Consider the following 17,500-nt stretch of genomic DNA (forward strand, 5'->3'; position numbering starts at 1 on the left):
AACTACATGCAACATACTGCAGATCTATTGTAATGTGTTGTCTTGTTCTCTTAAGGCCCCTCTGATTTGTGTGAAGGAGATGCTTCATAACCAGGGTTGTGTCGCGACTTGTTCGACTCGGGTGGCCCAACTGGGGCACTGACATACCAATTAATCAATCAATCAATCTTTATTTGTATCGCACTAATTCATGGCAAATGTTATCTCAAGATACTTTACAAAAGAGCAGATAAAAGACCTTACTCATTGTTATAGTATCTTGTCAAAAGTCACAATTTACAGTTCTTAAAAGATTACAAGAAGAAAAAGAACATATAAATAAATGTGTTTATTTGCAATTTTTTTGTGCAGGAGTTTGTGCAAATCTTTTATCGACTCATTCCACTTCTATTGGTTATGAAATGTAGAGTGTTTTCAGTTTAAAGTACTGACAACCTTGTGTCTGTGGAATCCCCACTGTGTGCTCTCGCGGTCTGTGTGTGCGTTTTGAGGATTATGAGGTTAAAATAGGTTGAAACCAGTGTCATGTCTGTTTGCTCCCACATTTTTTAAAACTGGTTAAGATTTGAAAATCATCTAATGTGTAGCCAGTCCAACAAGTTAAATTCTCAGAAGACGTGAGGTTATCAGAAATCAGGTCATTGATATTCAGCCTCGCCTGGTCTTCTCGTGGAATGTTTTCCTGAATACAATCAATGCCTGTTCAAATATGATGTTTCTTAACAAAACAACCAAAAGGCTCCAACATCATCAACTACGGACTCAGTATTCAGATATCTACAATACGTAAATATTCGGGGCACTGAATTGCAAATGTGCAAAAGTGTACAGTAGGAAGAAGTATTTTCAAAAATGGTGACGAAAGAGAAACATGGAGACTAACTGTCAAACAAAAACAGTGCCTGTGTTAAAACGCTATGCAGGTTATCTAAAGGTAGAAGCTGCTGTCTGATAACTCAAGAGCTGATTTATTCAGAGCACTTAACAAAGACCTTGAGAAGAATTTCACTTTAGCCTCAGTTATTTTTCTCAGACAGACATCAGAGAATAGTTTGAAAGTGTGAAGTATGGAGCACTGAGTTGTAGCACAATAAGAGCCCATACTTGTCTCAAGCTTTCAGACGCACATCCCAAAACTTGAGTACTGTGGTGCTGGACAAAAAAAACATATAAAAGACAGAGAAAGACTACACCAGAAGCTGCACCAATTAAGATTAAGATTAAGGTTTACTTTATTGAAATTTTACATTATTTATATTACATTTTATTGGAAATGATCACATGTCAATAACTGTCTTTAGAATCACTTTGTTGAATGATGGATAAGATAGTTAAATGCTTTATTGTCATTGTATGCACACAACAAATAATCAGCCCAGCAGCAAAACAAAAGATAATAATAATAATAATAGACTTTATTTGGCATGGACATCACAGATACATTGGACGAACCAGATGCATTGTTTAAGTGTTTTAGCAAGCATGCTAGTTCTCAACACCTGTCCACAGGAGGCTTTAGAAAGGAAAACAATTAAGATAGGGAGAAAAAGTGATAAAACAGAGAAAACAATACAATACAAATAAGAACATAAAAGATATAAAATAAGACTGAAGGCTGGTGCTATAAGTAATGAAGCAGTTTGATTAGATAATGTTACAACCTTGGCTAAAGTAAGACATCAACCTCATAATCTTATGAGAAGACAACTTTGGAACCATCCCCATGTACTGTAAGTGGTCTTCAAGGATCCAAAATGTCATACCAGTACTGAAGAAGACCCAATTGGAATACACATTAGGTTAATTAGACCGTTTCCAAATGTGTCTGACTCGATCAGACCAGAATGAGAGAGAAGAGCAACTTGCAGCAACATGATGCACCAGCGATTAATGAGCAGCGTTCTGAAAGAGCAGCAGTAAATGTCACGTTTCCTGCAAAGTTCACACTCGGTCTGAATTAACAAAAAACACTCTGTCCTTTAATAATTATGCTGCAGCATGTGATGTGAACACATGATGAGTCACTTAGGATCAACCTGCACGCATAGGAACACATGGACTTGACAAGACCTGACCTGACTCATGGAGACTGAGTTTTGGAGGAAGAGCACCGTTAATTCTGGATGACAAAAACTGTCATGTTGTTTACAAGCCCTTCTTCATGACTAAAAGAAGAACAAAGATGGATTCATGTTTGCAGAGACTCATTAAAATCAACTTTGCAAAGCTGCCGAATCAATATTAATCATAACAGTACAGGGCTCTATAGTTAATCCAGAACTTAGTCTTTTAATTGGAGAACAACATATTTTACTTCAAGGTTGGATTTTGTAATCCTTCCCTTTAAAGAAATGAAGAGTAATCATTTAAGGTCCCTAGATTTGCTTTGCTAGCTGCAACTGTACGCTTGCACAGAAATATATGGAGTTTGATCGCTTTTGATCAGGTTTTTTAAAAATCTATTTTTTGTGTTTGTGCGTGTAAACATCATATCCCAATTTCAGAAACTGGAATAAACCCTTATCCCGATGTTAGACACCAGATTCTGCTACCTGGAGAATGTTGCATGAACAGTTTTGTTTTCTAAAGATTTCTGCCTTTGGACAACTGAAGAGAGACAGTAAATGTTGGGATGAGAGAGTAGGGGATGAAGTGCGGTAAAGGGCAGAGGTCGGATTCAAACCCACTGCCGCTGCGACAAGCACTGTAGCCTCTGTACATGGGGTGTGTGACATAACCGCGACAAGGCTATTGACGCCCTCGTTGATCACTTTGATTATAAACTATTCAAAGTGTTCAATGCTCCTGCTATCCACTTCCCGAAGTGTCCTTTAGCGAGAAACTGACCCCAGAACTCCTCCCAGTGGCGTAGCCAGCAGTGTGTGAATGTGCATGAATAGTTAGTACTGGTGGACACTGGTGGGTATTGAATCATCTGCCAACACTGTATGAATGTGTGTGTGAATGTCAGTGTTTGAGTGGTGAGAAGACATGTACAGTCCATTTACAAGTGTGTTCACTTTAGGTTCTGTCTTTCAGCTGGAAGTCCTGTGCTTGTTTGACTAGTTTGTCTATGGCTCGACACAGCCAGGAGAAACAGATCTAAATGCTGTCTCTTTGCAAAGCCGTCTAAATTCCACTCTTACTACGATAACTACTTCAGCCACCAAAATGTAGCTGCAACACAAACACAAATATAGATCATGACAAGCCGCTGCACAGACGGCCTGGTGAAAACAGTCTTCAAATGTTATTGACAAACAGAGACCATCATGCCGACATATTTTGTGATCTTCCCCTCTATCAGGTTCTTTTCACACACTGTTGGTTCCCAGTTTTTGGTGTAGTGTTGTTTCTCCAGTGTTCACGTACACACACGCACTGAAATCTGTGTTTGTTGTTGAAGTCACCAGTGCAGTAAAGTCAGGACACCACATGTAAAACACCATAAATCCAATTATTTTATGCAAAGTGTTGAAGGTGGGTTAAAAGAAGCAGAGTGAGGTCCGGTCAGGCTTCTTCGCTGCTGGAATCCAACACGAGGAGAAAACTTCCAAAAGACCGCCTGACTAAACTACAAAACACCAAACACACTCACACACTTTGATCTCCACACAACATCAAAAAAAACTGAAGAAAATTCTCTGAGCCCCCAGTAGATCGTTAGCTCAGTGTTCCATGTTAGCACCAGCATGCTAATCCTGCCTGTTGCCTTCCCCAAATCCAACTGTGTGTGTTCCCTTAATCCATTTGTTTGAGTGTGTGTCTCAGTGTGTGCACGCATTAAATCCAGTTTGTTCCTCTTGACGAGTAGGGCATTGGGTGTGTCCTCCATGAATTGAAGAAAGTGTAGCGTGCGTTTGTCTGTGCGTGTGTGTATGTGTGTGTGTGTGTGTGTGTGTTTCCCAAATCCAGCAAACAAATTCTAACCTGACGCTGGCTGCCACTTTCTCAAAAACACAGCCTAACAAGATTCTGCATGCTCTGAAAGCTCTCCAATTTAGTGACAAATACCATTCACTTCTGAAAACACCTTTAAAAAGCCTTTTAAATTGGTGTGTGTGTGTGTGTGTGTGTGTGTGTGTGTGTGTGTGTGTGTGTGTGTGTGTGTGTGTGTGTGTGTGTGTGTGTGTGTGTGTGTGTGTGTGTGTGTGTGTGTGTGTGTGTGTGTGTGTGTGTGTGTGTGTGTGTGTGTGTGTGTGTGTGTGTGTGTGTGTGTGTGTGTGTGTGTGTGTGTGTGTGTGTGTGTGTGTGTGTGTGTGTGTGTGTGTGTGTGTGTGTGTGTGTGTGCGTGTGTGTATCAGTTGCCTCTGTTTTGATTTGATTAGGTATTCTCTCCCTGAACAGCACCGTCACGCATCAGCCTCCAGACCACACCGTGACCTTCCTTAAATACTCAAGTGTGTGTTTGTGCTATTTCTGCTTCTGTTGGTGCAATGAGTTTTCCATTTTACCTGAAGATCTCCTTCAGCACTGTAAAGGCTGATAAAGCAAACATTAACACAATCATTTATGTATAAGGTCAGAGGAGCGACAGCACAATAAATGATTCTCATTGAAGGACTCAAGGAGGCTTTATTGTCAATCCAGAACATGTGAGAACATGAAAGTGAATGAAATAATAAACTCAGCTCAGTTTAAAGGACAGCAGTCAACAACAAAAAATTAGACTCAGACTAACTGCAAAAAAGACTGTACTCAATGAATACAAATATACCTAATATGGACTATGTATTGCAAGAGGTCGTTTTAATAAGTGTGGAGTAAATATTAAAAGTTATTTTACAAAATGGAAGTATAATATATTTCATACATTTTAAGCCACGATAAAGTGAATTTTGTTGCTTTGACTGAAATCTGTCATATTAGTTTATGCACACATCACTTCAGATTTGCAGGTTACATTATTATTCCAAACTGAATAGACTAATTATTTTAGTCTTAATGGACATAAAATATGCACATGGATCCAGAATCTATAGAAGAGGAACATGACTTCTGTAGACTTGAAAGTATTGTACCCTCTGGAAAACAGTCAATGGGAAAAGTAGAAGAGGTCGAACCCAGAGCTATCTTCTGATGATACTTAAGTTTGTCATACATTTCTATAAACAGACATCTTCATAGGACTTGAAGGATTTATCGTTTCGTCTTTATAATTGGAGATTTGTGCATGTGCATCACAGGACGTGTAATGTTAATCAAGTGCAGAGGCGCTGCTCGTCAATAGGCATGGAAGGGAACTGCTTGGGGCCCAAGGCCAGTAGGGGGCCCCCTGAGGGCTGACCAAACTTTGAACCAAAGCTGTGACAGTAGGAAACCTCCCTAAGCGAAGCTCGTCCGCCTGCCACTTTTGTGTCGCTTGATTGAAACCACAAAACCACAAATCTTTTCTTGTTTTCAGAACCAACAATTAAAGTGTGATGTCACCATCAGTAGTCAGAGCACTGACCACTGTGCACGCAGAGTCTGTGTGTCCCTGTGTGTTTGCATGTAAAAGAAATGTACAGGAAATGCAGTCTGTGTTTGATGAAAGTAAGAGGGAGTTTAGATTTGAAATCAGATAGTGTGCGTGCATGTGCGCGTGTGTGTGTGTGTGTGTGTGTGTGTGTGTGTGTGTGTGTGTGCGTGTGTGTGCGTGCGTGCGTGTTAATGCAGAGGCTTCTCCATGACTGTGTCAGATGGATGTCACTGGGTGGAAGAGATGCTTGCGTGTGGCAGCTTCAGATCTCCTCTGTGACAAAACCTTTTAGGAGTGTGTGTGTGTGTGTGTGTGTGTGTGTGTGTGTGTGTGTGTGTGTGTGTGTGTGTGTGTGTGTGTGTGTGTGTGTGTGTGTGTGTGTGTGTGTGTGTGTGTGTGTGTGTGTGTGTGTGTGTGTGTGTGTGTGTGTGTGTGTGTGTGTGTGTGTGTGTGTGTGTGTGTGTGTGTGTGTGTGTGTGTGTGTGTGTGTGTGTGTGTGTGTGTGTGTGTGTGTGTGTGTGTGTGTGTGTGTGTGTGTGTGTGTGTGTGTGTGTGTGTGTGTGTGTGTGTGTGTGTGTGTGTGTGTGTGTGTGTGTGTGTGTGTGTGTGTGTGTGCCACCAGCTGAGTGACAGATCGTGTTGAATGGTGCAGAACTGCAGCAGCCCTCCACACTTAACAGCCTCTGACTTACTGCGGTGCCAGACACACGTGCACACACACACATTCACACACTCTCTCTCTACTTTTCATACACACACAAACACACACACACACACACTCAGGGGGACTTTGTTATGTTTCCTGGTGGAGCTGGGGTGCTGCCACTCTGATGTGGATATCTCGGTATTGATAATGCATTTTCAACACACTTCTCCTTGCTCCATATGCAAGCTCTCTCTCTCTCTCTCTCTCTCTCTCTCTCTCTCTCTCTCCCTCCCCCTCTCTGTGTGTGTCTCTGCTACACACACACATCTGGTCTCCTGCCTACTATCTCCTCCTCTCCTCTGTGTCTTTTTCCTCCTGTCATCTCCTCGCTTCATCTTAATTTCTCATCTTCCTTTTCTTACTTCTTCATGACTCATCACTCTATCTTTCCCCCTCACTTTGTCATCCTCTCCTTTTTTGGCCGTCCTCCTCCTCATCTTTCTGTCTCCCTCGCTCTACCTCCTGCACTCACCCCCTAATTGCCCTCTTTCTTCCTTTTCTTCCTCTCCTCCCCCTAGATTGACCTCCGTATCTTCCTCTTCCTCGTCTGGACTCTGTTGTTCTCCTCTTTCTTTCTCTTTCCTCCACTGCGGCTCTCTGCTGACATCCTTGGCTCATCCAGCCAGTAGTAGTTCTGTTATTCTCTTGTTGTTAATAAGGCAGCTGCTAGCAGCAAGACGACAATCCGTGCCCTGCAGCTCTACTACAACTACTGACATACTCCAGCGGCCATGCTACGGCTGTGAGTAACACTGGAGTTTTAACATCAACCTCAAGAGCCCTTTCTCAATCCTCAGTGGATAAGGAGGCAGTATATCCCTGTAGGCATCTCTCTAGCTCTAGCTAACCCATGTGCAGTAAAATTTAGACTGTCAAATATGGGTCAAAAAAACAATCTCTGAGTAAAATCTGAAGTCCATGTTGACTTTATAAACTTTATAAACAACCTAAACATAATTTAGTTCATTTTTGTTGCACCTTCAAGTTCCTAAAATATCTAGCAAGCTCAATTTTTAAAAAACGTTCCCCCTGCCTCCTCTTCCTTCAATGTGCACACAGGTTGCCATGTGTTGAACACTGAAGCTTCAGTGTTTATCCAGCTCTGCATGGGTCTGTAAACCTTTCTGTGTTCTAACCTCTCTCCATTTTTCAAAAGCATCTCCAATATTGATCCTAGTTTGAGCACGTTTCTGCTCGTGGAGCTTATTAGAAACATGCAGAGGCTTTTTAGGTCGTGTACAATCACTTCTATCTGAACCAGTTCTCTTGCCCGCTTCCATCGCTGCAACACCTGTTGGTTTGACCTGATAACTGTGCTCATATCTGGCAAACCGAGGGGCGTCCAAAACGGCCGTGTTGGGGTCGCCTTAAAAGCGCCTACCTTCTCTGGTACAAATCCAGAGCATTCAGGACCAGAATCTAAAGTTAGAAGGAGGACATACTGGCTGCTGCATTGTTGTCAGAGAAGCCAGCACTTCAACATAGCATGTTTCCTTAATGTCTGATCATATAGTAAGCTCACTTTATCATTTCATTCAGTAGATATCTTACAAACCTTTAACACAATATCATGTATTGCTAACTTGCATGTGAAAAACCAACGCTTCAAGTGTTCCCAGGTGATCTGGTTTCAAAGTGTGGGGACACTGACAAAGCTGCCATGTTTGATGAATGTTACAACATGTTGACAACAATTGCAAACAAATCTTGAATTAGGTTGTGCTCTTACAGCATAGCTTCGTTTGCTGCTGCTACACACTCACCTGTTAGCTGTGCTGTCTGCTGCTGTCTCTCTTTGTCTCCCTCGATCATCCTCGTGTTAATCCTGTCTCCTATTCGTCCTCTATTTCCCGTCCCTCTCCTTTTTCTTCGGCTCTATCTCTCCCTCACTCCCTGCGCTAACCAATTTTCAGGCCTCATCTCTCCCGCTCCACACTATTTGTTTTTCCTCTCCCTCTTTTAGTGTCGTTTGCTCTTTGTTTTTTTCCATCACCTCGCTCTGCCTCTCCTCAGAGGATAGCACGTTTGTTTCATCTGCCTCCTGAGCAAGTGAACGAAGACAGCGAAAAGGAAGGTTTTGTTGGTGAAGTCTTTGGATTACAGTCTCTGTTGGTCACCAGCCTCTCTGTAACGGGAGGAGCTTGAGGTGTGGTTTTGTGGATTTTCTGGTTTAATCATTCGTGCCGTACTCTCCTGGCAATGCAGTGATCCCCAGAGGTCAAATGAAATAGGTTTTTTCAAAGCCATACAAATATTTTTGACCAAAGCGGGTGTTACGTACCATCATCCAGTATTTTTAATGTGTATGTTGTTAACTCTAAGGTGTCTAAAAAGTTCTCTGCGTTCTGTCTTTACTCTACAGCAGAGATGTGATAGACATGACATGCTGTGAAAGAGGGTACACATCTTAATATCTCCTCAATCGGCAATTTTCAGCTGTTCAATGAGAGTTGAGAGCTGTGAGAAAAATGTGCTGAAATCTCTGCTTTTCACTCCAATCAGGTCAGGCTGAACAGAACTTATTCCTCCAGAAAATGGCTCTAATGCACCATAATTTGTATACAACCCACATAATCTTTGGCAATTTGGAACCATCAACAGCAAGATAAGACACTCAGAGCAGCTGCTACAGTCGACTGGAAAGTGGAGAGACAGGAGATGTGGAAGGAAAGACGGACATCATCTGTTTAGATTGGCAAAAGACTTTCCCTTTTACAATCAATCAGGCCTTATTGGTGTTGTGGTGCTCAAAACTCAAAAAGACCCTCAAGACTGTATTGTTGAATCCCTCGTCTCTGCTGTCTCAAGACCACTTTTTGAAGGTGTCGGTCTCGTCTTAGAATCAAGATCATTTTTACTCGGTCTTGTCTCGGTCTCAGATTGGGCGGACTCCGGATTTGAAATCAAGACCAGTCAAGACCGCCAGCCACTGAAAGGCTATCAAATAACTTCAATTCATTTGTAGTTTCATTTTTATGCCCCAGTTCCGGCCGCAGCCTTCCCGGTGTTACTGTCTATGGGAGTGACACGCCCCCTTCACACAATGATGATGATTTTTAAGTGATATTTATGGTCATGGTCTTGTCTCAGTCTCGATCTACCTTGGGTCTCGGCCTTGACTAGGTCTTGATCCCGAAATGTCTTAGTCTTGTCTCAGAATGGAGATCATTTTTACCCGGTCTTGTCTCCGTCTCAGGCTGGGCGGACTCTGCATATTAATTTTTTTGTTTTTTTATCACTTTTAGGATGTTGAAATAATGAGTTCATCTGGACTTGTTTTGTGAATGTGGCTTAAATGAAATATAATGAGACATTTTTGCCTAGAAATAAGACTGATACACTCGGTTAATTAAGTTTTTGCAGTGTTTTCAGGAAAGATATCTTTTTTAGAATCATTGTTTGTTCAGACTGAGCTCAGGGAAATTCCTCCCTGCTCTTTGAAATTCACCATGGAAGCCACATTATTTGCTCGTTATTGTATTGTTATTAAGCTCCCCTGATGGCAGCTTGCTTTTTATTTTTTTTCTTCCTTTCTCATACTTTGACCTGTTGTTGTCAGGTGCTAAAGATGGCAGAGATTTACAAATGCCAAGCTTCTGTGTTAATGTTCAGTGTGTTGTGTTGTTTGTGATGTATGTCTCTACTGGGGATGCAACAATTCTTAACGTAATATTGAACTGTTTGGTACGGCATCCCTGCACCAATGCACCAGCCCGGGCCGTCAGAACCAAAACCAAAAAAAGAGGTTCGTATTGAAGCGTATTGACTGCATTGTTGCATCCCTCGTCTCTCCACTTGACAAAAGCTGCTTTCACAAACATAAAGGGTCAGATACACAATGCCGTTGCATTCTTTCAATCTGCTGCTCACCATCTCATCAGGAGCTTTTAATAATAGCATTATCTCACACTTTGATATAATTAGGATGCCACAGGTACCAGAGGGATCTCAGGTCCAGTCTCATCTATCCCATGAATATGTATACAGAACATTAGCATTTCTGGCAGCTAGCTTTTTTATCTTGATTAATTCTTTGCCTCATGGGTCCCCAAGTGTTTGTTTCTGCGCAAGTCGTGACAAAAATTAAAAATATTTCAAAAGGATTTTCATACAATGAAAGGACTCCATTAATGGTACACGTGATAAATTAAACATAATGCACATTCTTAAACATGAAGAATTCCCTCAGTGCAGCAGTGTAACTCAAACTCACCTCTCTGTTTCTTAGCTTCACTTTTAACAGAAAACTGTTCTTATTGAAGCTCATTCTTGACCTTGGGAATTTCACTCTGAGATGCTGGAGGGGTTTTTATTTGAAATATCTGTGCAGGAACTGTTGTGTAAGAGGGGATTGAATGTGGAGGAAAGCACTTTAACATTTGCTTGTTATTCATCTATGCACATCCAAACATGCAAGCCACTGTCTATCCTTGCTTGTGCATGCTCTGTTTACTTCATCACACGCAGTTTGTTTTAAAAGTAGAAGAACAGGGGGCACTGGTAGCCTTGTGGTTAGTGTCATGTGCCCCATGTACAAAGGCGATGGTCCTCAATGTAGGCGGCCCGGGTTCGAATCTGACCTGTGGCCCCTTTCCTGCATGTCATTCCTCACTCTCTCTCTCTCTCCACAATTTCTGACTCTATCCACGGTCCTATCGCTCAAATAAAGGCTACAAAAAGCCCAAAAATAAAAGTTGCAGAATAAGGTGTTCACCTGTAGTTCTGATTTCAGTCCAGCCGGTGGGCCGTGTGACAAGTTATCCATAGTGATGCATCACATTTAAATGATGGTGGCAGGTTATGGCATTTAACCAACCAGCTGCATTCACAAACTTAAATAAAATGCTGCTGCAATCAGTGCATTTAAAGTGTGGAGATGAGGAGAGTGTTTCCCTGCAGGACTTTTGTGATTGTCAGTTGACCCTTCTCATGAAGGCAGAGCGAGCAGATACATGAGGGGTAGAGCAGTAAATCAAGGGAAGATTGTCAACTTATCAATCAATTGCGGATGGCTTTTTACTCCAGGTGATGAAACATATACGAATAAAATAATCTCATTATTTTGCATTTGAACATTTTTTTGTTATGCTTTTATTTTGAAATTTTTGTTCTTTCTTAAGCTAGTGCTACTTTAACCACGCAAAAAAGAACTCGTTTTGGATAAAAACTAAATGAAAACAGCTCCAGGGAGCGGCAAAATTGACTTTTGACTCGTCAGCTGAACTGTCTGAAAGTTTCTTAAAGCGAAGAGACATTCAGAGTCACAGTAGAGTCATTCATTTCCATCACTGTGACTGCAGGGAGATACTACGGTGGATTAACGAAGGTTCACTTATAGGGACAATATTTAAGTTAATTGATTTTATTTGTAAAGGGACCATGTAAAATATTTAACATAAATACATCCGTTTGTTGAATTGTACTATTGTTAGCTTAAAGCTAGTTTACATCTGCAGTCCCTCAGCAGATCACAAATACTGCATGCTTTTAAGGCGATGAAAATAATTGCATTAATTCCAGACCTTAATCGCACCATGATTAAAACATCATTGCTGACAGCCCTAATAAAAATCGATGTGTTTCAGAAGCTCTTCAGCAGAACTTTTCAGTCTGAACTATATCTGTCTGAATAAAACCTTTGTCTAACTCATTGATAGTCAATGATAGTTATAAATAATAATGACATGACTTGGAAAAAAACAAAGAATGCTTGACTGGAAATGGTTTGATGTTTGGTCAGGGGCTGTTGCTTAAAAATAACTCTGATAAAGCTGCTTCTCACAGGTGAAGAGTGTGACTCCTGTGGATTGGTGTGGAGTTAAAAAGAAAACATAATGAACCAATAGTCTAATCATTGTTCTGTAATAAGATTGGACTGACACAATGTGCTCTAAAAAGGCGACTTATGACCTTATAAGGTAAAAGAAGAACTCTTTGTGCCTCCCTGTCATTTATTTGCTCGTTCCTTCAGCAGAAGATGTCGAATACGTTGGGGACTAGCTGTAGACTTTGCCCTCACCCCGACGTTCAATGTGACAGCCTTCAGCTGATGGCTTTGTCTGCTGTTTCTCTGACAACAATCTGAAGTGACAGCAGTCATCAGAGGATTTGGTTTGCTCTGAGCTTTTCTTTCAAACTGGCATCGCCTCCATCAGAAAAGACTCTATTCACCTGTTTGTGGGATGTGTGGCTGGTTATCGATTGCTGCCCAGCCAATTCTACTTTCTCTGCCTCCAAACACAACTGACCCTGACACCCAATCACGGTCTGTTCGCTGGCCATCTGTCAGCTGCATCGCTTGGTGTCATCCCAGATAACAACTGGAAAACCAAACTCCTCTGCCGGCATTTCAGGGAGAATATTGGCAGCAAGTCAATCCAAATCTTTTCCAACATACAACAGAGAATTGAAGCTTTTTATGCAGAGTGACATTTAGGTTTTTCTGATGTCTTTCTGCTGCCTTGTAAGGGATGCAGCGTTGAAATGATTTGTTATTTCATTTTTGTAACACTCTGCTGTCTGAGTCTGCTGAAATTTAATGGGCAGGGATATTATAAAGTGTTTTTTTCCCAGAAGACAGTTCCCATTTGTGGCTTCATCATCATGACTTGGCTGATAATGTCAGATTTTTAGATGTTCACATTTCCTCATTTAATCTCAGAATAATGATTTGGGTTGCATTTATTTTTATTATTCTAATGACATCATCACACTAAGGCCAGGACCTGGGAAAAGAATATCAGAAGGGAACCTTGTAGATGAAACATTTGCAAGTGAAAAGGCTAACCTATAGGTTTATTTATGTCCGAATCAAGCAGCAACATCTGGTGTTGAAAAATGAAGCCATTGCTGAAACTGCAGTTCCTGAAGTGTCCACTTGAGACTTGCTGCAAAAGCCAAGGGATCCCCATAATTTACCATATTAAAATGCCCACTCTTACAGCAAGTTGTTTTCTTTCCCCAGCAATCCAGTGCTGAGGAACGTTTGGATGAAAGTGATTGGAGAGAACCACTTAGTAAGGCTGACATATTTGAACTTTTTTATTGGAAAGGGACTCTGTGCAGGCCAATACCTTGATCTTGAATGTTAAAGAATGGGTACCCAGAGAGAACAGCTGAATAAACTCTTAATAAAATAGCTTGTTAACCAACTGTTAGTATTTTATAAAAATGGACTCAACTTTCAGCATGTTTGTCTGACTAAAATAATATCTTTGAAATTGAATTGGATAAGATATTAAAAGAAAACAATATGATAATTTAGCAGCTACATTGGTTCTTTCTGTCGTTCGATGGCACTTAAAGCCACTTTTTCTTCTACTAGTTGTACTTTCCTGTGATATCTTGTCTTTTCTTGGACGACTGCACTTTACTGTTGAGCAGTATGAATAGAGAGCACAAACCCACCTCTTGCTGCTGTACACAATCGACCTTCCTGTTGCGTCTCAGCCCCTTGTTAAAGCTTTGCTGCAGTCCCCACACACGTCAAATCTCAGCCAATGCATTCTTGATCAGGCGTGGACACGGTAATTGTTTTCATTGCCTTGGATTGGAACGACATTGAATTTAATGTGGCCCATCGATCTTTTGTTGGGGGGAAATTGGGTTTGTTACCAGCGTTGTAGATCTCTCCTGGCCCACGTGTTAACCTTTTATACTCTCTCTCTCTCCCGCACCACATTTTTCTCTCCAGTATCACTACATCTCCATCACAACCCATCCTCCCTTCTTCATTCTCATGTCTCATTCTCCTGCCCTTTGACTTTAAACCCCTCCCTCTTTCTCTGTCCTTCCATCTGTCTTCTGTTTAGTCTCTTTCTCCTTCCTATTCCATGCCCCCCCCCCCCCCCCCATTATACTACCCTAATTTCATTGCAATTTAAAAATGCAATTAACACAATTGATTAGCAGAGACAACACAACACTGACAACAGATGACAGATGTAACCATTTAATATTTTTTGACTGACTTAAAACAATGGGTGATTGTTAGAGCTGTGTGTTATCAAGACTCATAAAATACATATAACAATAAAGATTTTATAATTTTATAAATTGGTATCTTGTGCCCTTTGAGTGTATGATATATATTGAGCTTTTAATAATCAAATTTAAAGGGGACATTTTGTGAACAATCCACATTGACAGTGTTTCTGAACATATTTGCATTTAAAGAAACACACACACCAAAACGGAGCGTTCTGAGAGAGCTGGTTTATACAGGGTCACAAACCTCCTCTGGTGCTTCATGTTATATTTTGACCAAAGCACAGAACAGATGTTTCATTGAGACCACAGGGGACTGTTTGAGAATGTAGAGGGGTATAATATGTCCTCTTTAAGGAATATAGGGATACTATACATTTCAGAAATGTACTTTAATGCTTTCAGAACATTGGGATCACCATGTTTTATTTAACCAAATAGACTTATTTTATAAACCCTCAATGACAGACACTCTGTACCCGCTTTCCAGCCTCACTGCACCTTTCTGTTTACTTTGGGGAATAACTTAGAGGGCTGTTGTTTTTGTTTGTTTTTCTGCTGTCTGTCATCAAGAGAATCTCTAGAAACGTTAAAGAAAAAGAAGCTATAAAAAGTAACATATCACAAAGACCCAGAGGCTGTGTTAAAAATCTTATATGTCTTTAAATTAAGGCCAGTTTGATTGGTTTACTGGTAACCAGTTAGACGTCAGATTAAGTCTTTCATACCTTGTCCTTTTAGGTTTATTGAATTAGAAAAATGACTTAGTTTGAGTATTTTCCACACAAACAAATGTTTTTCCTCTACCTTCTATCCAAACTGAAAGGCTTGCAAGGCAACTTCAAAGTCAGATTTTCAGAAAACAAATGCTCTCTTCAGAGACCCCTCCTTCATCCCTCAGCTCTCCCCTCCTTCCCTCCACACTTCTCTGCCTGCCCCTCCTGTCCTGTTTCACTAGCAGGGTTCAGGCAGAGACCGCAGCAGACGAGTTTTAAAAAACCTGTGAAAACAAGATTCTGTAATCAATTCAGAGAGATGATATGCATCTCAAAGCTAATTTGGTTGTTATATGTTTTTTTTAGGCCAAATAAAATCTCCTCTGTGGTTTGGAAAGTCTGTTGTAAATTTCATTTTTGCTTTATTTATATTCAGGATGTTGCATATTATACCTTTAAATAAAATGATCAAGTCTTTGCACACGATTGCATCAGCTGTAATAACGTCAAACAAACAACACATTAAAACAGCTCACAGGTTGGACATTGACTTGTTTTGCATCTTTGTCTTTTTCTCTGCAGACGGAGAGTAAAGCCAATACCAAGGAGAGCACAGAGCCGGCTGTGGACCTGCTGGGCCTGGGTAAGACTAGACCAACCATCAAATGTCTGCCTTATCTGAGCAACATGTCAATTAAAGCAGTTACTCTGAGTGGTGTTAATAACATTTTTAGATTGATGATGTAATAAATGCAGGTGCAGTTGTGTGTGACATTATAAAGGGACTGGTTTAATGCTGTCAGACTTTATTGGAGTCCTGTACACCTGATTATACCACCAAGCAGTTAATATATAAACGGTGGCTTCACACCCACATGTAAACTGTGAGCAGAATCCATTTAATCCTCCTACTGTCCAGTCCTTAAAGTAGAATCTTGATTTGCTGTTTATACCAAACAAGGGAATTAAAAAGTCTGCTTCTTTGGGGAAATTGGTCAACATAAAATGTATTTGTAGCTAAAACACACGACTAGAACTTATGTTTTACACCTCATAGTACACATTTTAGAGGATAAAATCAGGTGAGATGATTTAGAAACTGAACCTTTGGAACAATTTCCAGAATGATTGATCGTTCAGTACCTACAGGAAGAATGTGCGACTTTTTGATCCAGTAGATGTCGCACTTGAGCACCAGCATGAAACCAAAACAAACTGCTGTTTTGCGACACCTCCGCTATTCTGAACCCTCCGCTCGCCTCCAGAGACACACCTCCAACTTCTCTCCACTCACGTTCGCTCAAGGAGTTATCAATTAGAACGCAACATAATTAAGTGCAAACAAAATTGTCCTTTTGCTCGGGCTGCATCACCTGTGGCCTGCATTGTTGTGTTAGCAGGCTAATGTTAGCATGCTTTGGTTAACTCGTAGCTTCATATTTCACATAAATATACACATAATGCCCGAGATCTGAACACACTTACGTGACCTCCAAATAAGCAGTGAGTATTTTCTTCTTCTTTTCTGTGTGTTTATTGAATACGAGCATGTTTTTGTGTTTTTCTGCTACAGTCTTAAGGGTCAGGTATGTTCACGTTTGCTCCATAGTTCATTCCTTTTATCTCTGACCCCTGAAATCGTGGCGCTCTGCCATGATGTAGAGCTGCGGTGCTGTGATTGTCTTCTTGATGAGGTGGAGATGATTGAAGCAGCAGCAGCAGGAGCTCACCGTGTCAGAAATGTTTGGTTTATTTTCTGCTTCAGAGATAATTCATTGATTTAATTCAAAAAGAGGATTTACTCATGAGCCAACAACTGAACTGAGGTGTTTACATTGCCAAAGATCCTTTATTCATTTTTTAGGGAAGAGGGTTGTCTAAGAAGAGATTTTGAGAAACTTAACTTTGTAACAAACTAAGCTTCATTCTCTCTTGTTCATGTCATAGTAAAGTCCACTAAGTGTGGTGTTTGTTTGTTAGAATCAGGTCTTTTTTGTAGAAGGCCTGTGGACTTGTATTAGAATTAAGACGTGCCTAGTGTTAAGTTTAGGATTTATTAAGTGTTTGAATCATTGATTATGTAGCCTACCAATGACAGAGATTCAGGTCAAGTCAAACTTATTTTTATAGCATATTTAAAACAACTAAAACTGACTGAAGGGGTTTGTTTGTTTTTTGGCAGAAAGGCAATACATTCAACATACAGACAGAATCATGCGTAGGCCCAGACATAGACAGAGATAGACTGATGGGTTTGTGTTAATATGCCTTGTCAGAAAGTCTTGCTGCAGCTTCCTGCACATAATGCAAGAACATGAACTGCGAGACTGAATATGAACTACTAGTTACAGTGGCAGTTTTCAAGTTTAATGGAAATTAAAACATTGATACATTTTTTACAATAGACGAATGAGAAGATGGGTTAGAGCAGCTTCCACAGCTGACTTTATGTATTTGAAAATGTTATTACAAAAAATGTGTTCTTCATAGAGCCTCATAAAGGACAACAGCTGCTCCAACTTCCAAGAGAGAAGACTTGTGGATTCAGAAAATCCAAAGAGAAACCAGTCTGTTTTCATCGTTTGTTTCTTTTCAATAAGTCTTCAACATCTGGTCACTGCACAGAAATAT

At 40.6% G+C, this 17,500-nt stretch overlaps 1 protein-coding gene across 8 annotated transcripts in view; it reads left to right on the plus strand.

Annotated features, from left to right (window-relative positions):
* Positions 1–17,500, plus strand: part of LOC132975902 (stromal membrane-associated protein 1-like) — a 97,639-nt gene that overhangs the window by 50,505 nt on the left and 29,634 nt on the right. For all 8 annotated transcript variants that reach the window (XM_061040773.1, XM_061040768.1, XM_061040766.1 and 5 more), the window contains one exon: positions 15,452–15,512. In XM_061040773.1, the coding sequence (XP_060896756.1) occupies positions 15,452–15,512 (61 nt within the window). The remainder of the gene's footprint in view (positions 1–15,451; positions 15,513–17,500) is intronic.

Source organism: Labrus mixtus, chromosome 6 (genome assembly GCF_963584025.1).
Source record: "Labrus mixtus chromosome 6, fLabMix1.1, whole genome shotgun sequence".
NCBI lineage: Eukaryota > Metazoa > Chordata > Actinopteri > Labriformes > Labridae > Labrus > Labrus mixtus.